This window comes from Gadus macrocephalus, chromosome 9 (assembly GCF_031168955.1).
Source record: "Gadus macrocephalus chromosome 9, ASM3116895v1".
In the NCBI taxonomy this organism is placed as follows: Eukaryota; Metazoa; Chordata; class Actinopteri; order Gadiformes; family Gadidae; genus Gadus; species Gadus macrocephalus.
Genome location: NC_082390.1, coordinates 20,855,354 through 20,880,642, shown reverse-complemented (window position 1 = coordinate 20,880,642; position 25,289 = coordinate 20,855,354). Strand labels below are relative to the sequence as shown.

Sequence of the window (25,289 nt, the reverse complement as noted above, 5' to 3'; positions counted from 1 at the left end):
AAGAACACCAAGACTAACTTGGGAATCAGGCCCTATGTCCAAAATTCCGAACTACCCCTCTAAGTCGTTGTTCACCAAAAGCACATGGCTAAATGGCAATGTGCCATTGTCTACAGTCGTTGCAGGTGCGCTCACAATAAATGCAAGCAGTAGAATCGTTGCAAGAAAGTCATTTTGAAAAATTATATTGGCAAATGTTGTTTAAGTGAAGCCACGACAGACGGTTAAGATGGTTTTATCACCCAGACCGGGATTGTCCCTGCAAGAAGTTTACTTTGAGTGTAATTTAGTGCTCTGTGAGATGATTTTTTCTTTTAGATATCTGCATCTGCCTGCATCTTTGTTTGAGAGTTTAGAGTTCAGACCCCTCCTGGTCCATCTCTGGATCTTCATGGCGTCTCAGAAACGGAGGGAGGGAGCTGAGATGGGGAGGGCATTATTCGGTTGTTTATTTCCCAGCTTTGCTGCTCTCCCTCTTTACCGTCCTCAGTCCTACTGCCCCTTTTAATATACAGCCTCTCTGTTCCTCCCACCAGACCTGCAGTGTTTGATGACCGTGGCGGAGGGCATCACCTGCCTGCTGTTTCCCTTCCAGTGGCAGCACATCTACCTCCCCATCCTGCCTGGCCCTCTGCTGCACCTGCTGGACGCCCCCGTCCCCTTCCTGATGGGGCTCCAGCGCAGGGACGGGGTTCAAAGGTCGTCCCTTAACCTGCCCCATGAGGTATGATGACGGAGGGATAAAACATAATTCGCCCTTATAATCCCCCCAGCCTCATTCTGATAAATATTGTGTTGTCAACAAGACCATGTTTTTCAGATGCTAATACTGAAAACTGTTGTTTAGTTTGTTGTTTGCTTGCAGGTAGCTAAATGTTTAGCTTGATGTTCAACTTGTTATTCAGTCAGTAAGCATGTTTAGGATGCTACTGAGACGCCAGCCTGTAAAGCTCCCATGGTACACTTTCTTCCAGAATTTAACATTGGTCGCTACTGGGAGATCATGTTAAACAAATTTGGGTTGAATTGAAAAACGAGTAGCGCTCGTAGCTCTTAGTGATGTGAAGTTTGTCTTCAGTAAATTCAAGTTGGATATTCTCTCGCTGGGCCCCCTCATCTAAGTTTTGAATATCCACAGAACAGGAGCCGATGTCAGGCCCTTCGTAAGGACTTTAACTTGGAGAAAGGCTTGTCGAGGGTACCATTGGCTCAGTTCAAAGGTTTATTTTTTTATTATTATTTTTTATATATTATTTATTTTTATAGAGTTAGATAGAGAGGAAGGTAGGGGAGAGAGAGGGGAGATAGGGGAGAGAGGGGAGGTAGGGGAGAGAGAGGGGAGGTAGGGGAGAGAGAAGGGAGGTAGGGGAGAGAGAGGGGAGGTAGGGGAGAGAGAGGGGAGGTATGGGAGAGAGAGGGGAGAGAGAGGGGAGAGAGAGGGGAGGTAGGGGAAAGAGAGGGGAGGTAGGGGAGAGAGAGGGGAGGTAGGGGAGATAGAGGGGAGGTAAGGGAGAGAGAGGGGAGGTAGAGGGGAGGTAGGGGAGAGAGAGGGGAGGTAGGGGAGAGAGAGGGGAGGTAGGGGAGATAGAGGGGAGGTAGTAGGGGAGAGAGAGGGGAGGTAGGGGAGGTATGGGAGATAGAGGGGAGGTATGGGAGAGAGAGGGGAGGTAGGGGAGAGAGGGGAGGTAGGTGTGATAGAGGGGAGAGAGAGGGGAGGTAGGGGAGAGAGAGGGGAGGTAGGGGAGAGAGAGGGGAGGTAGGTGAGATAGAGGGGAGAGAGAGGGGAGGTAGAGGAGAGAGAGGGGAGGTAGGGGAGAGAGAGGGGAGGTAGGGGAGATAGAGGGGAGGTAGGGGAGAGAGAGGGGAGGTAGGGGAGAGAGAGGGGAGGTAGGGGAGAGAGAGGGGAGTTAGGGGAGGTATGGGAGATAGAGGGGAGGTAGGGGAGAGAGAGGGGAGAGAGAGGGGAGAGAGAGGGGAGGTAGGGGAAAGAGAGGGGAGGTAGGGGAGAGAGAGGGGAGGTAGGGGAGATAGAGGGGAGGTAGAGGGGAGGTATGGGAGATAGAGGGGAGATAGAGGGGAGGTAGGGGAGAGAGAGGGGAGGTAGGGGAGAGAGAGGGGAGGTAGGGGAGAGAGAAGGGAGGTAGGGGAGAGGTAGGGGAGGTAGGGGAGGTAGGGGAGAGAGAGGGGAGGTAGGGGAGAGAGAGGGGAGAGAGAGGGGAGGTAGCGGAGAGAGAAGGGAGGTAGGGGAGATAGAGGGGAGGTAGGGGAGAGAGAGGGGAGGTATGGGAGAGAGAGGGGAGGTAGGGGAGAGAGAGGGGAGGTAGGTGAGATAGAGGGGAGAGAGAGGGGAGGTAGGGGAGAGAGAGGGGAGGTAGGGGAGATAGAGGGGAGGTAGGGGAGAGAGAGGGGAGGTAGGGGAGAGAGAGGGGAGGTAGGGGAGAGAGAGGGGAGAGAGAGGGGAGGTAGTAGGGGAGAGAGAGGGGAGGTAGGGGAGAGAGAGGGGAGAGAGAGGGGAGGTAGGGGAGAGAGAGGGGAGAGAGAGGGGAGGTAGGGGAGGTATGGGAGGTAGGGGAGAGAGAGGGGAGAGAGAGGGGAGAGAGAGGGGAGGTAGGGGAAAGAGAGGGGAGGTAGGGGAGAGAGAGGGGAGGTAGGGGAGATAGAGGGGAGGTAAGGGAGAGAGAGGGGAGGTAGAGGGGAGGTATGGGAGATAGAGGGGAGGTAGGGGAGAGAGAGGGGAGGTAGGGGAGAGAGAGGGGAGGTAGGGGAGAGAGAAGGGAGGTAGGGGAGAGGTAGGGGAGGTAGGGGAGGTAGGGGAGAGAGAGGGGAGAGAGAGGGGAGGTAGGGGAGAGAGAGGGGAGGTAGGGGAGAGAGAGGGGAGGTAGGGGAGAAAGAGGGGAGGAACTGAGCCCGGGTCTCTGCGGTCAGGACTGGGCCTTAATGGTACGCCCTCTACCCGGTGAGCCAACGGGGCGCCCCGATGGGGAAGTTTAAACGGTCCAATCCTCCAAAGACCAGAGTCTTTCACGGGTCTTATTTTGCAAACCCACACCCGCCCTCACCCGCCCTCACCCGCCCTCACCCCCCATACCTAAAACTGCATCTGACCCGTTTTCCGACAGTAGCACGAATTACATTCCCGAGCCGGGTCGGCATAAAATTTGACACATTGGATGGAATGCCGTGGAATTACACTATCTGGTGTTTGGCGTGGTGCTTTAGATTGCTGTGCAAAAACAGCTGTTGACGGTTTTAGTTGACTCCTCCGCTCATCCTCGTTCGCTGCGCTGGATTCAGGGATGGCGATGATCAATCTGAGCAATATTGGGAAATGAATGACGTGCTCTCCCCACCATGATAATACATCGAAAGAGTCATCTTCAGATATTTTGTAATCAATGTAAGTAGCAACTTCGTCCCGATACTGCAGGGCCTCATCACTGGAATCCTCTACGTCCGATAGTCGTTGCCCGACTTGTATCCCATTGTATCCCCCACCCGAGAAGCATGCTCGAGTGTCAGCGTCCGCTGACACTCGAGCATGCTTCTCGGGTGGGGGTCAAAATATTCCTGCATTTTGAAATGCAGGCATATTTTGTAGATGTTTCACTAATAATGATTTTTATATTTGCACGTGACGCCTTGAAAACGGCAATCCCTCCCGTGTCCGACGCATACTTATTTTTCAACCGTTGCATCACCCGTTTCAATCAAATCCGCGGGTACCTGAACCCGTTCAGGACTCTGCCCCAGCCTGACTGAGGTCTAACCGGTCAGCTCCCCTGATATATCTGGAGGAATGTAAGAATGACATGACTAGAAATGCCCTGATTGAGGAGGAGTCGATGACCACCTTAAGGAATGTCCTCTATGGAACGAGAGATGCTGGTGGGATGTCTCGTTTATCCATACTCACGTGGTCAGAATGTCGGGGAACATTCCAGCATTGATATTCTTCCTGTCTGAAGACTATGAGGATGAACTGGGGCAGAGATTGAGTGACTGGGACTCCTTATGGCCATCTTTATGTTCACTGCTGGAGTTTTAAAGGCAGTCTTACTCTAATCAGTTAAAGTCCAAGCCCCTTTATCCCTCCCACCCTCAGCTTTACCGTCCGCAGTCTTCACAGTGTGTCAGTTCCACCTTAAACTGCACAGCCCTGTCCGTGTCAGACCGCACCTGCCCCTCCTTTGTGCAGAGTCATGGGACATGGAGGCATCCTGGTGAAAGCTGTGGAACCCCCCTACAACCTAGTTGTTGTTGTTAACTGTAAGGAACTGTAGAGGCAATGCCATGGTGGTGGATTGTGCTGGATGTAAAACCCTTGCACATCCTGCCGCCGGGATTGGATTTCGTTTTCTGCTGCAGAAGGAGCGATTTTCTTCAATGCAGAGGCTCTCCCGCTGAGGGAGAACAGCGCCTGTGTTTCTTTCCACAGTACAAAACACAGATCCAGAGACAGTCTACGACCAAACGCTCCTTCAGGAAATGGTCTCCTGAAGCAGCAGAGGCTCTGAGGGACTGCTTTGAATGTACTGACTGGAGCGTGCTGCAGGAAGCATATGGTGAGGATATAGAGGGGGTCACACACTGCACTACTGACTACCTGAACTTCTGTATGGACGTTGTGGTCCCTATCAAAACTGTACGCTGCTTCCCCAACAACAAGCGCTGGATCACCAGTAATGTCAAGGACATCCTGAACAGGAAGAGGAGGTTATTCAAGGATGGTGACAGAGACGAGCTGAAGCGCGTACAGAGGGAACTCAAGGTTCACCTGAGAGAGGCGAAGGAGGAATACAGAAGGAAGGTAGAACAGAAGCTGCAGCATAACAACATGAGGGAGGTCTGGGATGGCATGAAAACCATCACAGGCTGCAAGAAGAAGGGCAGCATCACAGGAGAGGGGGATGCTGGAAGAGCAAACCAGCTAAACCTGTTTTTTAACAGGTTTGACACTCCAGCTCCCACAACCAGCGATGGCCCACTTCACACCCCCACCATGTCCATCACCTCCCCCAATTCCACCACCTCAGACTGCAGACCACCCCCACCCCCACCCTCCACACCCATGGACAGTTCAACCCCCCTCCCCACCACCATCACCAAGGATCAGGTGAGCAGAGAGCTGAGGAGGCTTCGTCCAAGGAAAGCAGCAGGCCCGGACAGAGTGTGTCCAAGGATGCTTAAAGCCTGTTCTGCTGAACTGGGGGAGCCACTCCAGCATGTCTTCAACCTGAGCCTGCAGCTGGGGAGGGTCCCAGTGCTCTGGAAGACTTCATGTCTCATCCCGGTTCCTAAGAAAAAAACACCCCAGGGAGCCGTGTGACTTCAGACCAGTAGCACTGACATCACACATTATGAAGACATTTGAACGGCTGTTGCTCCATGTCCTCAGACCCCCGGTCCTCCACGCACAAGATCCACTGCAGTTTGGATACCAGGAGAAGGTGGGCGTGGAGGATGCCATCCTCTATCTGCTCCATAGGGCCCACTCTCATCTGGACAAGGATCACGTTTTTTGATTTCTCCAGCGCCTTCAACACCATCTGGCCGTTCCTGCTGAGAGACAAGCTGACAGAGATGAGAGTGGACCCACTCCTGGTTACATGGATTACGGACTACCTCACAGAGAGACAACAGTACGTTAGACTGAAGGGCTGCACGTCAGACAGTGTGGTCAGCAGCACCGGAGCACCACAAGGGACCGTGCTCTCTCCCGTCCTCTTCACCTTGTATACATCCGACTTCCGGCATAACTCTGGGCTCTGCCATGTGCAGAAATACTCAGACGACACTGCGATAGTTGGCTGTATCAAGGATGGAAGGGAGGGGGAGTACAGGAGCCTGGTCGAGGACTTCGTGAGGTGGTGCAGGTCCAACCATCTGCAGCTCAACTCCTCCAAGACCAAGGAGATGGTGGTGGACTTCAGAAGGAAGAAATCACATCTCCAACCCGTGTCCATCGTGGGGGTTGATGTGGAGGTGGTCAGGACCTATAAATATCTGGGGCTGCAGCTCGACGACAAGCTGGACTGGACAGCAAATATGGACGCTTTACACAGGAAAGGGCAGAGCCGTCTGTACTTCCTGAGAAGGCTGGGGTCCTTCAACATCTGCAAAAAACTACTGCAGATGTTTTACCAGTCTGTGGTGGCCAGCGTGCTCTTTTATGCTGTGGTTTGCTGGGGAGGAAGCAGCAGGAGGAGAGACGCTGGTCGACTGGACAGACTGGTGAGGAGTGCTTGCTCAGTAGTGGGCACAGAGCTGGACTCTCTGGTGACAGTTGCAGAGAGAAGGACCCTGGACAAACTGCTGTCCATCCTGGACAACACCCACCACCCTCTGCACGATACTGGTGGATTCAATGATTCGTTTCCGTGACCCAGTTCGCGTGATTCAGTTCGCCACGAGGAGTCGTTCGCGAATCGTTCGTTCGTTCAGTCGAGTTTCCGGTAGCACTAACTCCACTGAGTCTGACTGACTCAGCTGAGAACCGTGCAATGGTGTGCATTCCATGATGCGATTCACCGTTACCGGAAACTAGGCTGAATCGCAAACGACTCCTCCACGTTCAGTCGAGTTTCCGGTGAATCGATTCACCGGAAACTCGACTGAACTAGGAGGAGTCGTTCACGAATCGTATGTTCGTTCAGCCTGGTTTCCGGTAGCGGTAAATCGCATCATGGAATGCACACCATTGCACGGTTCTCAGTTGAGTCAGTCAGACTCAGTGGAGTTAGTGCTACCGGAAACTTGTTCGTTCGTTCAGTCGAACGAACGAGAGAGACGAACCGGTTCAGTTCGTTCGTCCTAAAGACTCGGTCATTCGAACCGGTTCGCGAACGAACGAGCCAACACTACTGCACGACACCTTCACCAGGCAGAGGAGTGTTTTCAGTGGCCGACTGCTGTCCCAGTCCAGCTCCACTAATAGACTGAAAGACTCTTTCGTCCCCCTGGCCATCAGACTGTACAACAGCTCCCAGTAAAGGCAGGGAGGACAATAGATAACAACAATGGACATTTTATTTATTTATTTATTTATATCTGTATTTTTGCACATCCATCTGCACTGTTTTTATGTATGTTTTAGGCTGCTACTGGATACTTGAATTTCCCCCGGGATTAATAAAGTATATACTGTATCTATCTATCCATCTATCTTTCTGTTGACTACTTTGGAAAGAAAGAAGAAATTGGCAAACCAAGTTTCTGTGTCATCTCTGCTGATTCCTGTAACTGCTATCTAACTGCTATCCAAAAAAACTGATTGTTGGTCTGTGTAAACACTGTCACCCCCGACACTGCACTAACCAGGACAACATCATTCATGCTGCTTAACATTCACTCTTTAAATAACAAAAACCTCCTTATCCTTGACCTTATCTAAGAAAAATCACTGGATTTTTTTATGATTTACTGAGACATGGCAGAACCGGCAAGAGTACATAACTCTCAACCAAGCCACTATGGATATATCCAAAAGCCTTTCAGCCTTGGCCGTGGCGGCGGGCTTGCTGTTATCTATCGTGCTGACATCCTTGTCAAAGAGATCCCAGTGAATGAATCGCAAACTTCCACAAAAGACTCAAAACTCACCGGCTCGAAGTTCACCTAGACTCGGCATCCCATCCTATCCCTCGCCCCCACCATTGTATGTTGTACGTCCTGGCACTTAATGTACGCACTTGATGTCCACACTTAATGTACGTTGTATTTATTCATAGTACTTAATTGTGTAGCATCTGCAGTAGCTGCTATCATTGCTGTACACTGGGAATGGGTTAGCCTAGCGATTGTTAGTACTTGCACTTGGCTCTATGAACATCTTTACTGTATCGAAAGCGATATATTGTTTCACTTCTTGTGACAAATATACTTATTGTAAGTCGCTTTGGATAAAATAGTCTGCTTAATACCCTAAATGTAAGTGTACTGTTGACTGGGTCCAAACAGCTACAGTTTCTCCTGTAGCTGTAGTCTACTGCCCCCCACAATCTGCCCGACACCACGTCTGCCATCCTGCTGAAACCATTGACCCGGTGAACCAGAAAACTGCCTTAGTTATGTATAAAGCTCGTAATAACCTACTTCTTCCTAACATACAAACCATGTTTGGATATAAATATTGACCCTTATGGGTATATGTAGGTGTGTATGTATGCATGTATATATGTAGGTATGTATATGCATGTTAAAGCAAACACACTGTATGTATGACATTTGTTTGTTAATCTTAGAAATGTGAAAAGGGGGGACTTGATATAAGGCTGAAGCTTCTGCCCCTTTTGGTTACAACCAATTAAATGCATGGATTCATTCATGCTGGGTGATTTTAATATTCATCTGGATTCCAGAAGTTGTTGACTTGCGACAGATTTTTTTTTATTACTGCTTGACTGCTTACATTTTACACAACACATGCAGGGCCCCACACATGACAAAGGGGCACCCGCTGAACCTGGTGTGCTGTGCTGGCATAACCCCCTCCCACCTGCAGTGCACTGAACTGGCTGTCTCTGACCGCCATTCCATCTTGTTCTTGGTCCCTGTGCCTCTCCCAAAGCAGTGCACCAAACGGCCCATCACGTTCAGAAACGGGTGTGTATTTCCACTCTATCTGACTCCCTAGCGACCCCCCCCCCCCCCCCCCCCCTACCAAACCGTTGATGGCATGGTGGAACACTAAAGCCATGCCCTCTCCCTCAGCCTGGACTTTGTAGCTCCTCTCACCACGCGCTGCATGTCGTTCCTTCGCCCCTCCCCCTGGTTCACCCTGCACTCCGCAGGATGAAAACTACAGGACGTAGGCTCGAGAGACGATACAGCAGAATTCAGCATTCAAAGAACATGTCACAAACTACATAGAAGCCCTTTCCCAGGCAAAAACAAGGTATTACTCCACCATTATCAGTAACCAACAAAAATACCCAAAATTTCTCTTCTCCACCATAAACCGTCTTCTTCACCCTCCTGATGCCGCTAAACCCTCGGATGCTGCTGACCTCTGCTCCACGTTCCTGGATTTCTTCCAGCAGAAAGTGGACACACTCAATCGGCAGGTCCAGTCTCCTGGGTTCTCCCCTTGCCCCACACTGCCCCAACAGGATTCTCATACTCAGCTGCCCAGTCACCTCAGTGCTGCCTATCTGCCTTCTCTCCACTGGATACCAACAGGTAGAAAAACTAGTCACCTCAGCCAGGACTTCAGACAGCAGTCTGGACCCAATGCCCACCTCCCTGAATAAGGCCTGTCTTCCCATCCTCTGCCAACCAGTGGAAAACATCATAAATGCATCTCTGGCCTCTGGTGTAGTACCATCCAGCTTTAAAATGGCGGCAGTCATCCCCACTCTCAAAAAGCCAGGCTCATACCCAGACGACCCCAAAAACTATCGTCCAATCTCTATCCTCCCTTTGCGCAGCAAAATACTGGAAAGAGCAGTGGCTGCCCAGCAAAAAACACCACATGTCCCACCATGAGCTCTTTGAAACCCTCCAATCTGGTTTTCTCTCACACCATCCTTCTCCACCGCCACTTTGAGCTCATCGGCCTCAGTGGCTCAGCACTGTCCTGGTACCGGTCCTACCTCACAGACCGGAAACAATTCATCACCCTCAATGGCTCCACTTCTGATCCGGCACCAGTCGATCATGGCGTTCCCCAGGGTTTGGTGCTTGGTCCCCTGCTGGTCACCATCTACATGCTGCCCCTAGGTCATATAATCCGGAAACATGGACTAAACTTCCACTGCTATGCCGATGACACACAACTTTATATCAGCACAAACCCCTCCTCCCAGCTCACAAGTTGTCAACTGCCTATAGGAACAAAAATCACGGACGACCACAAACTTACTAAAACTAAACAGCAACAAGACAGAAATGGTGGTGGCCCCTGCAGCACTGCACAGGAAGGTTGGAGACCTGGCTCTGGTTGTGGATTGCTGCTCCATTTCCCCACCTCCTGAGGTGCGCAACCTAGGCTTCATCCTGGACTCCACTCTCTCCTTCCGGTCCCACATCAAGAACATCAACAGATCTGCCTTCTACCAGCTCACAAACATGCCATGACTCCAACCTTCACTCACACTCTCACACATTCAGTAACTGAGACACTCATCCACACCTTCATATTCTGCTCCCATCTGGACTACTGCAACGGTGTCCTATCTGGACTGCCCACCAAGCAGACTCCAATATGTCCAGAACTCAGATACCAGCGTTCTAACCCACACAAACTCCACCCCCACACTCGGTCAAGCTCTCTGCTGGCCTCTGACAAGGACCTGCTGGCCATCACCTGCACTAGATTAAGGACCATGGGAGACGGGGCATTCTCTGCCACTGCTCCCGCACTATGGAACAGCCTACCACTCCACATCCGCTCTGCCCCATCCCTGCCCATGTTTTTAATGGGCAGTTTTTAATTGACCCCTAACCCCCCCTTCCTCTCTTCCCTTTTTTTGTTAAACAACCTTAGGTATCTTAAAAGGCACAAAAAATATCCAAATTATCATTATTAATACCCACTAGTTGAAAGTTCCTCATTTCTATGATGTGGTTAGAATTAGGGTTCCATCAGTGGGGACCAGTAAGCTGCTATGACTTTTCCTGTTGTTGTTGTTGTTGTTGTTGTTGTTATGTGTGCACTGTTGCTGCACTGCTCAATGAATCTCATCCCAGTAGAATGTGAGTCAGCGTGACGACATGAGATATGTTTTGGAGCAATATTCCAAGGTGGAAAAATATTCATCATTTTGCCCAACGTCCATTAGAGAAATGTATTTAATTTGTTATGTTCTCCCTCTGTCTCTCTTCCTTTCTGCCTGTCTCTCTGCCTGCCTGTCTGTCTGTGTGTGTCTCTCTGCCTGTCTGTCCCCCAGGCCACCCTGTGTTTCGTGGACATTGATAACCGGAGCCTGGAGGTCCCAGAGGGCCTGCCTTCCTTCCCGGACCAGGACCAGCTGGCCCAGGAGCTGAGGGAGGTGCTCCTGCGCTACGGAGTGACCTCCCAGCCCGCCTCCTCCCCCCCTCCCCCTCCCTCCCCCTCCCCCCGCCCCCCCGCCTCCCTGGTGCTGGAGGACCTGATAGAGGACAGGCAGAACGGGAACCTGGGCGGCGAGGAGCTGGCGGTGTTGGAGAGGCTGCAGGCCCTGGCCTGCAGAGGGCGCTGTCTGACGGGTCCGCTGGAGGACTGGGAGCAGAAGGAGCTGCGGTCGGCCAAGATGAACGTGGAGCTGAGGGAGGTGGTCGCCGGGCGGCTGGCCGCCGTGTTCGGCCGCTACGAGGAGTTCGTCTCTCACAGCGCCTCGGACCTGGACTCCTGGCTCAGCAACCCAGAGGGGACCTGCAGCTTCCACAAAGTACGCAATAACCTTAACTTATATTAAAATAATAGTATTTTTACTGTATTATCATATTTACTATACAGTCGCATTTCATCTGCATAGGCAGGAAAAAACCCTCAATATTAAGATAGGATTATCTTAAAATATGATGAAATTTCTATTAGGGAATTTATATTGTAGGACATGATTGTGCTCCAATGTTGTGATACAATAGGGCTAATAAGACGGGGTTAGGATAGGACTGCTGGCCCATGAGAGGGTAACCGCTCTTGTTTTTCTCCCAGGGTTCCTTCCTGTCCATCCAGCCTGTGAGTCACCTTCACTTCCTGTCCCGCTTTCTGGAGACTTCCATGTTTTTAGCGTTCGTGGACAGGAAGTTGATCTCGCGCTGGGTGGACAGCGAGCCGCTACAGCGTCTGTTTGACCAGCGCCTGGAGCGGGGGCGGGGGGTACCCCAGGGGCCGCCCGGCTGTCAGAAGGGGCCGGCGCTCTTTGAGCCAGGTGAGTTTCCCAATCAGAGAGGGCGTGGCCTTTTCCTCTCCTACAAGATCAGGGTGCAAACGGCTGCATCTCAGAATTTACCCATGGTGTGAACCCTAACCTCAGTACCTCAGGAGAAGAGGGTGTAGCGCCTCTCAGGAGACAAGGTGTTGAACAGGGTGTAGCTCCCCTCAGGAGACAGGGTGTAGCTCCCCTCAGGAGATAGGGTATAGCTCTCCTCAGGAGACAGGGTGTAGAACAGGGTGTAGCTCCCCTCAGGAGACAGGGTGTAGCTCCCCTCAGGAGACAGGGTGTAGCTCCCCTCAGGAGATAGGGTATAGCTCCCCTCAGGAGACAGGGTGTAGAACAGGGTGTAGCTCCCCTCAGGAGACAGGGTGTAGCTCCCCTCAGGAGATAGGGTATAGCTCCCCTCAGGAGACAGGGTGTAGAACAGGGTGTAGCTCCCCTCAGGAGACAGGGTGTAGCTCCCCTCAGGAGATAGGGTGTAGTGCCTCTCAGGAGACAGGGTGTAGAACAGGATGTATGACTCAACATAAAAACGATAGTTACGTATGTAACTATGGTTCTATGAATTCTGGATGACCGCCAGAGGCAGTGACTAACACTGGATGTTATCCATCGCGCATGCGCAGGTTGAGTATTTAATAGCAACAAAGTCAAACGTGACCGGGGATGATGTCGGGCCACCCGTCTATATAACCCTGAATGCCAGCGACCAGGGTTCAAATCTCGCCTGTCCATCCTGTCCATTCTTTTTACCCCCATCTAGATGTGGTGCCAGCACGGCCTTGAAAACATGGGTTCAAGATCGAAATAAGCAAAAAATATACTTAATTTACCTTTAGTGAATAAGTACACATAAATGCTCATCATTTGGGAGACGAACCCCGCATGCAGAAATTCAAGACTGACCAATCTCTCACGGAGGCAGAGGTTTTCTTTTCCTGAAAGTGTATAAAATCCTTCCTTGACAGTTTGAGTGGGCAAAGAGCTAGGAAACAACACAAACGCATCATTTTTTTTATTGAGCGCAGCTACAACCTTGCGAAAAGCACGGCACACTGTATTTTTTCCGCAATAGTAAGTCCACGACTTCTTTATGTAGCATTGCCTACATAAGGTCCATTAAGGACGATCAAATAGTGAATACCCTCTGATGAGAACCTGAATCTCTCATAAAGAATGTTCTCAGGCAAGATCTGTCCCGAAAGACCCTCTGTCTCCGGAGAGATCCCTGTACGATACGGGCTCCGATGTCCACGGAAAAAGCCACAAATGGTGGCGACAATGTCAAAGGAGGGGCTAGGAAGCTGCGATCTAACCCGAAATTCTTAACCTCCTCCCGACCAGGTTTGGTTGGCAGCATAAGTCACCATGGTGATACAGAGATGCTATAAGAGAGTGACTTTCGTGTCATAGCAAACCCAGGCTTTGAGCGCAAAGGGTATACTTCGAGATTGCGTACGGTGTGCGTACGCAGGGTTTTATAAATCTGAATATTTTTTGGCGCACGCAAAACTTGGCTTTTGGGCATATGTACACTTTTAGTAACGATCCCATGCACAGTTTTATAAATGAGACCCCTGATCAGTTGGATTTGCACCAACAATTTGAAATTCATTCCAGCGCCGCTGACAGACATGCTTGAGGGACATAAAAAGAGGAGCAGTGTCAGGGATTACTGAAACTTCCTCCTCTTCCAAAGATCCCATAACCTGACCTGGTCACCTGATGGTTCTGGTTCTGTGTTGACCTGGTGATGGTTCTGGTTCTCTGTTGACCTGGTCACCTGATGGTTCTGGTTCTCTGTTGACCTGGTCACCTGATGGTTCTGGTTCTCTGTTGACCTGGTCACCTGATGGTTCTGGTTCTCTGTTGACCTGGTCACCTGATGGTTCTGGTTCTGTGTTGACCTGGTCACCTGATGGTTCTGATTCTGTGTTGACCTGGTCACCTGATGGTTCTGGTTCTGTGTTGACCTGGTCACCTGATGGTTCTGATTCTGTGTTGACCTGGTCACCTGATGGTTCTGGTTCTGTGTTGACCTGGTCACCTGATGGTTCTGGTTCTGTGTTTCCAGTCCAGACGGGGGAGCAGCGGCTCCTAAAGACGGACCACACGGCAATCCACCCCCACCTGCTGGACATGAGGATCGGACAGGGCCTGCACCAGCCAGGCTTCTTCCCCACCCTGCAGGCCGACGTGCTCAGCCGCCATGCCCCCAACAAGTAAGCAGCCACGCACCAAACAAGTAATTGACCCCAACCCCAACAGGTAAGCAGCCACGTGTGTGTGTGTGTGTGTGTGTGTGTGTGTGTGTGTGTGTGTGTGTGTGTGTGTGTGTGTGTGTGTGTGTGTGTGTGTGTGTGTGTGTGTGTGTGTGTGTGTGTGTGTGTGTGTGTGTGTGTGCGCGCATATATTTATATATGTATATTATATGTATCTATGTATTTATGTATGTATGCAGTGGCTGAGCAACTTTACGAAGGGCTCTGTATTACGTATTACGTTACATCACTCAATCTGAGTGTTTTATTCTGAATACTTGGATTGCTTCCACATTGAATTCTGTTTTATAAGTGTAGGAATACGGCATCAAATCCTGCTTACTAAACAGGCCTATTCTGGTGTGTTCTTCTGTTCAAACTGGCTAAATGTGTTTGGCCCAAGTCTCCCTGAAAGTGCACTATATTACATAATTGGCTGTAGAGGAACAAAGACTATAAGGGTATGTTCATGCAGAAGATATTTGCTATGAGATGGAGAGAGAGAGAGGGTGGGATATCCAATAGACATTCCGACTCCTCTTGACATGTTGAGCCACGACAAATTTTCACCCGACGGTCCGACACAGTGCTGCTAGTCTTGGAGTTACCGCTAATCAAACAATAATTCCCATAATGCATGCAGCTGAGCGGATGCCTGTTGTGTCCAAAGAGGCATATGCTTTTTAGAACTGGATCGGACCGAGCTGCGTTCGCTTTCACATCTCAAGCTAACCGTACCAGGGTTTGCATTCACACCAACGCAAACGTACCGAACCAAGGGAGCAAACTCGTTTAGTGCGCACTAAATGCTGTTGGTGTAAAAGCACGAATAAACTGCTGAAACAGAAGTATCGTCATGTAATCCATTGATTTCAACAATGTAACTGTATTCTGAATACCACAATTTAAATTGTAACTGTAACGGAATACAGTTACTTATAATTTGTATTCTGAATACGTGTCACCGGTACATGTATTCCGTTACTTCCCAACACTGCACGCACGCACGCACACATACCCACACACACGCAAACACACTGCCCGTCTGCGGCCTATGCCAGTCAGAAGAGTGGAGTGCAACACTGAAGGCCTAAATTAAACTCATCATCAGTATTCTTTCTGACTTTAAGAAACACATAGGCTATTGTCATTACTACGGTTTACTTCCTGATGCCAACCCCCCCATTAATCCAGGCTTAGACCGGCACCTAGTTGAGCTGGCTTTCCCCGTTAAATGTCTGGGTTAGGCTAAAATATTGACATATATTACAAAGATTCCAGCTAGATAAAGCCACATACACACAACCACATCTAAAGTATAGGCCTGAAGTAGGCTAGTCCAAAGAAAATATTAAAAAAATTACACAGCACACATGCACGCACGCACACACCGTATGCAAACACACACACACCGCATACACAAATTCTGTAAAAGTCATACTGCAGCCTATTCCATTAGTCGAAAACTCTTGAATTTTTGGTACTGGTACTGCACCCAAAGGTGGCGCTATTGTAAAGAAAACATTAATAAGGCTTATTTCTCCTCACCAGATTGACCTGGACTCGAAATTCTTTCATAATATTAATCTCTAGAATCAGATGCATCTATAAAACCCACAATTTCATCGAAAAGCCAAATGTCCAATGTTTTGTTATTAACTACCATACGGCTATCATTAGGTGGATACCATTAACAGTGCACATTTTTATCTATACTCTTTTAAGAAAGCCCTTAATTCTCTTGTGAAAAGTGTGCTTGGAGTTTTCTTGATGTTATGTGCTTATCAATAGACATTTTCACAACGTGAATGAGACTTCATGCAGTTCAGGAATGTCAGTGGCTCAATGGGATAATGTACTGGTGATCCTTAGGTTGAGTGTTCGAATCCCGTTTAGAGCATTATGAACAAGCTGAACATGACATTCTGTCATTGCCACTCATTTAAGAAACACAACATTGAACAGCACCTGAAAATAATTAGGCAATCAACATTAAGGGGAACTTCTTAGCTAACCATTTTTCCTCCATAATGAACTCTGTCATATTAACATTTCTTCCGTTAGTGTTCATGACAACAAATGTTTAATTTCCCCAGAATTTCAAAGATTTCTCAGGTATTTGCTTTTAAAGCCCTTAATTCATTTGAGAAATGTTTGCTTGTAGTTTTCTGGATGTTGTGTTCTTATCAATAGACATTTCCACCATGTGAATGAGGCTACATTCAGGTTTGTCAGTGGCTCAATGGGATAATAATAATAGCCTTGTACTGGTGATCCTTAGTTTTAGAGTTTGAATCCTGATTAGACAATGCTGAACAAGGGATGGGTGATATGGCCTAAAATCCATATTGCGATATACATTGCAGCCTCTTGTGATAACGATATATATCACGATATAAAAATCATAAAATAAACATTTCAGAACAGGTGACATAGACCCTAAGGAAAGCCAAACTGCTAAATGTATTAAAAAAAAAATGAGAAATATAGTATGTCGTTTTGAGAACATTTATTGTGCAACACTGTAATCATTCAACATAATGTTGCAGTTAAATACAATTCAAGTACATTAGCTGCAGAGACTTTAACAAAGAAAAAGCGTCAAGTATTGGGTTTCTTTCCTTTAGTGCAAACCATTCTAAAAGGCACGACACTTAGGCCCCGTCCACACGAAGCCGAAACGGGCGAAACTGTTCCGGTTTCGATCTATCCGGTTTCGGAGTATCTCCGTAAAGACGGAGTCAAGCGTAACCGGGTAGATCTGTAGAAACGCTGTAGTACACATACCAGGCCCATAAGGGGCGCTGCTTCTGCTACAGAAAACAAGAGGAAAATTAAATAAGAAGAAGAGGCGAGCATGCGCATAAAGGCTGCCCCCCGAACCACTAACAACACAAACAAACAGTCAGTCAACAGTCTCAATAAATAATGGCTTAGCAACCCAACAAGGGACATGATCTGCTGCAGAACAATTACAAGCCTGTAGTCCGCCATCATCTTTGTTGTTGTCAGTTCTGAGACTCCGCGGGCTTAACAGTCATTGGCTAGAGGGTCGAGGGGTGTGGAGATGACGTCATGGTTTACGGTTTCAGTCAGTTTCAGGCGTCCACACGAATCCAAAACGAAACCGGGTAGATTTGAAACCACCTCTGAGGGTGGTTTCAGAAGTTTACGGTTTCGGTCAGCGGATTCGCCGGCTTCGTGTGGACGGAAGGCCGAACCGTACAAGACCTTTGCGGTTTCGCCATGAACATGAAGCGAAGAGGAGACGAAATATCTTTTGGATATTTGGGCAGACGCCAACAGTATGTTGGAGAACACTTATAAAAATTCCGATGCATTGAATACAAGGATGGGTGAGAAGGCGTTCGAGCGGTCCGCGGATAGCATAACATCATAAAATCGACGTTGTGCCAAACGCCTCTGATGCTCCAAAAGTACTGCAAATGTTTGTAACTATGAAACCAATCAGTATAAGCACAACGTGGGCAGCATGCTGAATCTCCATAATCTCCATAGTTTGTTTACTTTTTTTTTTTATGCGTTACCCCGTCCCCGACCGTCTTGTCCAATGATTGAACGATCTATGCACACGCTTTGCGTTGTTGACAGATTCTCGAACTGTTGCGAAAAATTGCGTTTTGGTCCGGACCACAGATATCGAACTAAGGAGTTTCCTGGTGTGAATACGTCCTTGGTTCTTAAATGCCACCCAAGATGCAGAGAACAGGGAAAACGGAACAGACACTGTTCTGACAATCAGGGTTGGACATGATTAATTGATGATCGATCATTGACTGTTAAAGGCACCCAGTGCAACTTTCGAGGCTTAAAAATAAACATTCAATTTCTAGTCTTTTTTACACGTAGTAAGTTTCAATAACTCCATACCATTACATACCGACATTTAAGCAGCAAAGATGAGACGTCGTTGTGTGGTGAGAACTGATACAAAATCGATAACAACAATGCCGCCATTTTCTTTATTTTTTGTAACCTACAATAAATAAAGCAGGCTTCCAGTCAATGGAAAAATGGCTTCTCCCCACCGGCGATGGTTGTTGTTTACGATTTTCTATCAGTTCTCACCACACAACGACGTCTCATCTTTGCTCCTTGAATGTCGATATGTAATGGTATGGAGTTATTGAAACTTACTACGTGTAAAAAAGACTAGAAATTGAATGTTTATTTTTCATTGAATGTTTACATAAAGTTGCACTGGGTGCCTTTAAGAATTTTGTCAATCACGTGATATTTTTTATCGATCAAAAGGAGGTTGTGTTCCATAGTTTGAGAGCGGAACAGCCAAGCCGTTGTCTGTTTAAAACAGATTTTGTCTTTTTGAATTGATTCCCGTGTTTAGTGCGCACTAAACAAGTTCGGTCCCTTGGTGCAGACCTTTTGGGCTGTTGCGAAAACCATCAAACTCGGGAACGGACCGAACAGCCGGTCCGAGACCACTCCGGTGGTCTCGGTTCGCTTCTAAACAAACCCTGATGCGGTTCACTTGAGATGTGAAAGCGAACGCACCTCGGTCCGATGAAGTTCTACGCCTCTTTGGACGTAACAGGCACCCGCTCAGCCACGCGCATTATGGAAAAGACATTCCGTCTCCTCTTTGCTCCATGTTGAGCCAGGACTCAATTTCACCCGACGGTCCGACAAAAGCACATAAAAAGTATGCTGGAAATATGCATAAAAATGCAGAGTCAGGATGAGGGAGAAGGAGTTGGACCGGTCCGCAGATCGATGTATATCACGCTGGATAGTAGGCCTACCCATGATTGTTTAATTTCACCGGCGCTTTCCCCCTTTTGTTTTTCCTTTAACGCTTTCCCCCGCCCCAGACACTTTTGTCCAATGATTTAACGTTCTTTGCACACATGTGAGTTTGTTGACAAATTCTGGCACTGTTGCGAAAATTGCAATGTAAAATGGAACCCCACCAAACCAAAAATGAAACTTTGTATTTTGCGTCATCAACATGCATTATCGCGATAGAGCGATAGAATTAAAATCTCTATCGTAGGCCATTTTTTATCGTTTATATCGTATATCGTTTATATCACGCATTACTATGCTGAACATGATATTCGGCCATTGCTCTGCAGCCCAGTCACCTGAAAGCCGAGGCACAGTAAGGGGAACATCAACATCTTTCCTTCATAATTATATGTCATCTTTATGTATCTTCCATTAGTGTGTTCTTGTCTTTTCATTTTGCTCGGACCCCGTTAATCACCGCTTGCGGTTATATTTTATTATTATTATTGACAACAGATAGCTGAACATCCGTTAAATACAGAAATCAACTACATTTGTCCCAGTGTTTGTTATATGGGAAATTAAGCAAAAAAATACGCTCTCTTTCTCCGGTAACGGAGTCTACTGATGTCTAAACGACATCGATGTCCGCATATAAAGCATGAATCACCATGAAGTGTGAATCACCCTCAGGGTTGAATCTCCTGATATACAATTGCGGCAAAATGCGGAGTATGGAGTTAGATTCATGCCAAAACCCCGCACTCAGAAGTATTCGGGGCTCCATACCCCGGAAGTAGGCGCTACAAAGGAGTCCAATGGAAGTGTCGCCACTCTGTTTTGGCATCAAATAAAGATTTTGGGGAGAAAAAAGATCGTCCTGGCGGCCTTAAACGGACTCAACACCGCCACCTGCTGTTGTGTAGTGTGAATAACAGGACATTTATTTGTCACGTGACTTTTGGCACTAATTTTCCGCCTTGCTGTTCCGTACGCAAATGCAATCCGATCCGTGCGCAAATGCATTCCGATCCACGCGCAGCTTTCGTGTTCCGTACTTGTAGAATTGTTTTGTGTACTTGAAGGATTTTTTTTTGTACTTTGTGTAAAACATACTGTATTTGTTTCTGAAGCAAAATGCTTTAGTTAGTGAATGATGTTTTGTATTTGCAAACCACACTGAGCGTGTGTGTGAATCATTTTGCGTGAGTAAAACACGTTTTGTGTGCGTGTGAATCGTTATGCGTGAGCAAAACACGTTTTGCGTGTGTGCGGGGTTTTGGCATGAATCTAACTCCATAGCGGAGGACATGTTTGAAAACGGCTTATATGAGAAAATGATTATGCTTGCATCATAACGTAAGGAGAAAATTATTATGATTGCTTCATTACGTAATAGGTGAACCAAAATGTTATACGTTGTAACATTATAGGCAAAGTGTTATCATATTATGCACTCAGAAATGTGTTACATTATGGACTGGGGTTTCCACATTATAACTATGGGTTTAATTACAACTAAAGGTTGAGCGTGCGCAACCCGCACGCGGAAACTCTAGTTTAAATGATGGAACAAAATCTTGTAAAAAAGGAAATGGACGAACAGATGAATGAATGAGTAAATTAATCTGATTGGCTGTTGTCCTGGATCTACAGGAGGTCGGGTCGGGTCACGGGGTCACGATGGACCGAACCCAAGAGAACCACAAACAGGGAACCCTCAGGAACCGACAATGACCAGAATCACGTAATATCACAAACACACATGCACACATTAACATTGCATTTCGATAAGGTTTATGGGGGGTTTAGACCTATAAAAGTTAAGAATGTGAGTCTTATGTATAACTCCATGAAGTTCAGAGTGAGTCTTATGTATGACTCCATGCCCGTTACCGATCACGTCTCTGCTTTACAGAAGTGCTCGTTCAGGAGGAGGAACCTGTGTTATTCCAGACTGTTGGACCCCTCCCCTTCAGCTGTCACTCAAACCCACAGGGAGTTTGTCTACGGGCTTCTGAACGAGTGTCGCCTGAAGGTCAGTTCATGTATCAGAGTCCCTGAAGGTCAGTTCATGTATCAGGGTCCCTGAAGGTCAGTTCATGTATCAGGGTCCCTGAAGGTCAGTTCATGTATCAGGGTCCCTGAAGGTCAGTTCATGTATCAGGGTCCCTGAAGGTCAGTTCATGTATCAGGGTCCCATCACCTGATGATGTTCAAACTGAGTCTTATGTATGACTCCATGATGTTCAGACTGAGTCTTATGTATGACTCCACAATGTTCAGAGTGGGTCTTATGTATGACTCCATGAGGTTCAGAGTGAGTCTTATGTATGACTCCATGCCCGTTACCGATCACGTCCCTGCTTTACAGAAGTGCTCGTTCAGGAGGAGGAACCTGTGTTATTCCAGACTGTTGGACCCCTCCCCTCCAGCCCCTCCCCTTCAGCCCCTCCCCTCCAGCCCCTCCCCTTCAGCCCCTCCCCTTCAGCCCCTCCCCTCCAGCCCCTCCCCTTCAGCCCCTCCCCTTCAGCCCCTCCCCTCCAGCCCCTCCCCTCCAGCCCCTCCCCTCCAGCCCCTCCCCTTCAGCCCCTCCCCTTCAGCCCCTCCCCCTCAGCCCCTCCCCTCCAGCCCCTCCCCTTCACTCTCCTCCTTGAGCCTCCCGAAGTGTCTTTACATTTCGGGAAATGTCTTTACATTTTGAGCTTGTTGCTCAAACTTAATATTACTCTCCTCCTCGAGCCTCCTGAAATGTCTTGCGATAATGATATATTCCCTCCCACCTGCCGACTGTTTTAGTTGTTTTATTTATTTATTTTCTAGTGTTTTGTGTGTAGGCTATGTGTGACAGTAGGCTACTGCTGCCTGTCTTGGCCAGGTGACTTGAAGATATGTTCAATCTCAATGATGTGTTCTTCAGCCAAAGAATTGTAGCTGATTAGAACTCACTCAAACTAATTTAAGTCAAGACTGGACCGCTTCTGGCGTTACCAGCAGTAAAAGATTGCGTGATTTTATCGTTAAGTTCTTATATACAGTTAAGACCGGAAACAACAGTCATCGCGACTCCATATTCCGTATATATGGTATCAAGGTATTCTTCTGGTTAAAAAAAAAAAAAGAATACATCTTAAACTCTCAGGTCAAGTAGCCAATGTACAACCCGCAATCTTGCCCTCACACCCCTCCCTTTCTCCATAGGAAATGTAAGTTACCTTATATGTGATTGAGGAGTAGAAAGTGTGTATTTCTCACACCACTTAAGTGATGCTTCTGCATGTCATTGAGTGGCCCCCTAAATGATAATCAGCCTGTTTTCTTTTGTTCGCTCAATGGTGAAAAATGTCTAATGTTGGCACTGGTCATTCGTGTTGAACGCTGAAAGATAGGTCCTTTCATAACCCTAAAAGTACACGTCATACAATCAATTACAATACATGAGTTGACAGTTTAATGCGCATTTAGAAAATGTTTTTTTATTATTATTATTGACCACAGTTAGCTGAACATCCGTTAAATACAGAAATCAACTACATTTGTCCCAGTGTTTGTTATATGTGAAATAAAGCAAAAAAATACACTCTCGTGTGTGTGTGTGTGTGTGTGTGTGTGTGTGTGTGTGTGTGTGTGTGTGTGTGTGTGTGTGTGTGTGTGTGTGTGTGTGTGTGTGTGTGTGTGTGTGTGTGTGTGTGTAGACCAAGCGCCTGCTGGTGGAGAGGATAGGGAAGGAGAGCCTGGAGGCGGGGGGCCCGGGGGACCTCTCCGGCCTGCAGGAGGGGACGCTGATCCAGGGTCTGTGTGACCTGCTGGAGAGGACCTGGGGCCACGGGCTGACGCTCAAACAGGTCTCACTCACTCACTCACTCACTCACTCACTCACTCACTCACTCACTCACTCTCTCTCACTCCTTTCCTCTAGTTCAGGAGGTGCACTGCTGAATCCTCTGGGCCTCAGCGTTTCTCTTTATTAATTGTGTCGTTTAATTCTAAATCCAGCGCTGTGCGTCAAGAAGCGGCCGTCTCTGGGTGTGTCTGCTTTCCGTTAACCGCTACCAATGACTTGGCGAGCTACAATAGCCTATCGCCGCTTAGTGTGCGGGAAATACACTTTCAATTACTTTCCAAAGTATTTTGTTGAGCTCTGAATAGTCCCTTATTCAAAAGGATTTCCATAACAACACAACAATGCAGTTTGTCTACCAACACAGATGCTTCTGCTTTGTGATCTTTGGCTACCTGTGAAGAACAAAATGTAAATGTGAAGAGGCCTTTACAGTGTGAGGGCTGACCTCTGCTCGCCTCTCAGGGCCCTTCCACGCTGTGGTCCCACCTGCTCCACTACCAGGCAGTCCGGGGGAAGAGCGACTCGCCGGCCCGGCCTTCAGGTGTGTGTGGAGGTCATGTGATCACCGTACTAGTGTGTTGAATATCCTGGGGATATGCATGTGTGTGGATGTTTGTTGGTGAGATTGCTCCAAATAAGATGCCAGCATTGATATTAGTACTGTCACTCTTGACACAAAGTATATTTCATAACTCAAGTCTTTAATAGAGGAGCTACAAAGGAGAGGGGGACTTTTCTACAGGTTATGTTGTTGTGTAAGGTCTGGTTGTGGTTGTGGTTGTGGTCTAGGGGTCTCTGGGCAGGATCCTAGAAGGTCTGAGGAGGACTCGCTGACCCCTCTGAAGGGGACTCTGCTGCAGGACATGAGGTATGGTTCCTCAGGCCCTTACGTGGAGGCGTTAGAGACACCGTGAGTGAAGGGGGGGGATCTGACCCTTTCTGCTAGGAACCACAGCAGCCTGCTCTGCAGTTCACGGTTGGTTTATTTCGACCTTGAGGTATTCCCAGAGTATCTGTGGAATCCAGTGTTGCATCCCAGCAGGTGGAACTGGCAACATAAATTCCTGAACCAATTACAGGAGAGAGTGATTGGTCAGAACTGAGCCGGCAGCAGTCTAAAATCGAAATTGTCTAAAAGTGAGACAGGCGCAGTCAACTCAAAATGTTCTCAGCACATTTTAAACACCTGTGTGTTCTTGAGAGTATAACCGTGTTCTAGGGCCAGATTGATGCCCTGCACCTCCCATGGTGCTGCTGACGGCCTCCTGCCCCTCCAGGTTCGTCCAGAGGATGAGTGAAGGTCTGTCTGAGGTGGCTCTGGTCCGGGCCTGGATCCACCTGGCGCTGGAGAAGAAGCTCCTCTCCAAACATCTCAAGGAGCTGCTCTCCGACCAGGAGCTGCTCAGGCAAGAGCCGTCCAACCTCTGAACCCTGAACCCCTATCTCAAACACCATGTATCACTAGGACAACGACATGACAATACGCAGAAACAGATCCAGTAGAAGCCCCCCACCACCGGGCATAGAGCTGTAAGAGTGGAACCAAGACAAATGTTGCATAATAGACATCTATTTATATGTTGTATATATATATATCAATGTTTGATGAACAGGAAAGTTGGTTAAAAGAAATGGGGAACTGCCCTTACTTATTTATTTTAGGTCATTACTTTTTACCTCCTTGCTCCTGCTCTGCATTGACCCCGTTCTTACTTTGAATATTCCGCCGCTTTAATATCAGTAACCATCTCCTAGACCTTCTTACTTTAGAAGTGCAATATAAATAGAATTAACGGTGTTATTCCACTAGTGTTACAGCGCCCCCTGTAGGGCTGCTTCTCTCTTCCTAGTGGTCTTTAGGACTCCTCCTGTCCAGCACGGGGGGGGGCTGATGGCAGACCTGTAGGACCTGGAACATGAGGCTGCCCCATGCTGACATGAAGGAGATGTCCTTCAGTGTGGGTGGGGATGGCTGCTTTAACCTGCCAGTTGAGGCAGCCTAAACCAGCCATCAGTACTACTATTCATATGTTCTCCTCCTGGTTTTTCTCTGCTGCAGGCAGCTGTACAGGCCCCATGCCTTCCTGCTGTGTGGGGAGGAGCGAGAGCAGTTCCTGTTCCACCTCCTGTCTCTGAATGCGGTGGACTACCTCTGCTTCACGCGCGTCTTCACTGCCATCAGTCAGTAGCCCTGCTCTTTATTCTCCTTAGAGCCTCATCATCAGTCAGTAGCCCTAAAATAACAGAACAGAACAGCCTATATTATTAATGTTGTTTAGTTTGGTTAATATATATATTGTTGCTGTGGGCCGATATAAAAAAAAAAAAGTGTTCAAAAGGATAAAAACACAATAAAGCCCAAAGGCTCGTTTCCATTGTGGTTCTTAAGATGGAAGGGGAGAAACAACACATGGACATAAAACATTGAGGACAAAGGGGAAATAAATAAATAAATCAAGGATAGACAAGCACAAAAACAGACAGTACCATATTCCTAGTACTTCAAGGATCTTTTGATTTTGTTTATGAGTTGGCAAAGTTTGCTTATTGAAGATTTCA

The 25,289-nt window shown here is 47.9% G+C and overlaps 1 protein-coding gene across 2 annotated transcripts in view; it reads left to right on the top strand.

Moving 5' to 3' along the window:
- LOC132464792 (DENN domain-containing protein 5B-like) overlaps positions 1-25,289 on the top strand; it is a 42,684-nt gene that overhangs the window by 5,142 nt on the left and 12,253 nt on the right. The window contains exons 4-14 of one of the 2 annotated variants that reach the window (XM_060061367.1): positions 537-724; positions 10,887-11,366; positions 11,636-11,852; positions 13,933-14,080; positions 20,543-20,633; positions 20,808-20,924; positions 22,582-22,731; positions 23,193-23,271; positions 23,520-23,598; positions 24,008-24,136; positions 24,790-24,911. In XM_060061367.1, the coding sequence (XP_059917350.1) occupies positions 537-724; positions 10,887-11,366; positions 11,636-11,852; positions 13,933-14,080; positions 20,543-20,633; positions 20,808-20,924; positions 22,582-22,731; positions 23,193-23,271; positions 23,520-23,598; positions 24,008-24,136; positions 24,790-24,911 (1,800 nt within the window). Of the gene's footprint in view, positions 1-536; positions 725-10,886; positions 11,367-11,635; positions 11,853-13,932; positions 14,081-20,542; positions 20,634-20,804; positions 20,925-22,581; positions 22,732-23,192; positions 23,272-23,519; positions 23,599-24,007; positions 24,137-24,789; positions 24,912-25,289 lie in introns of both variants that reach the window. The other variant, XM_060061366.1, reaches the window with a different exon arrangement.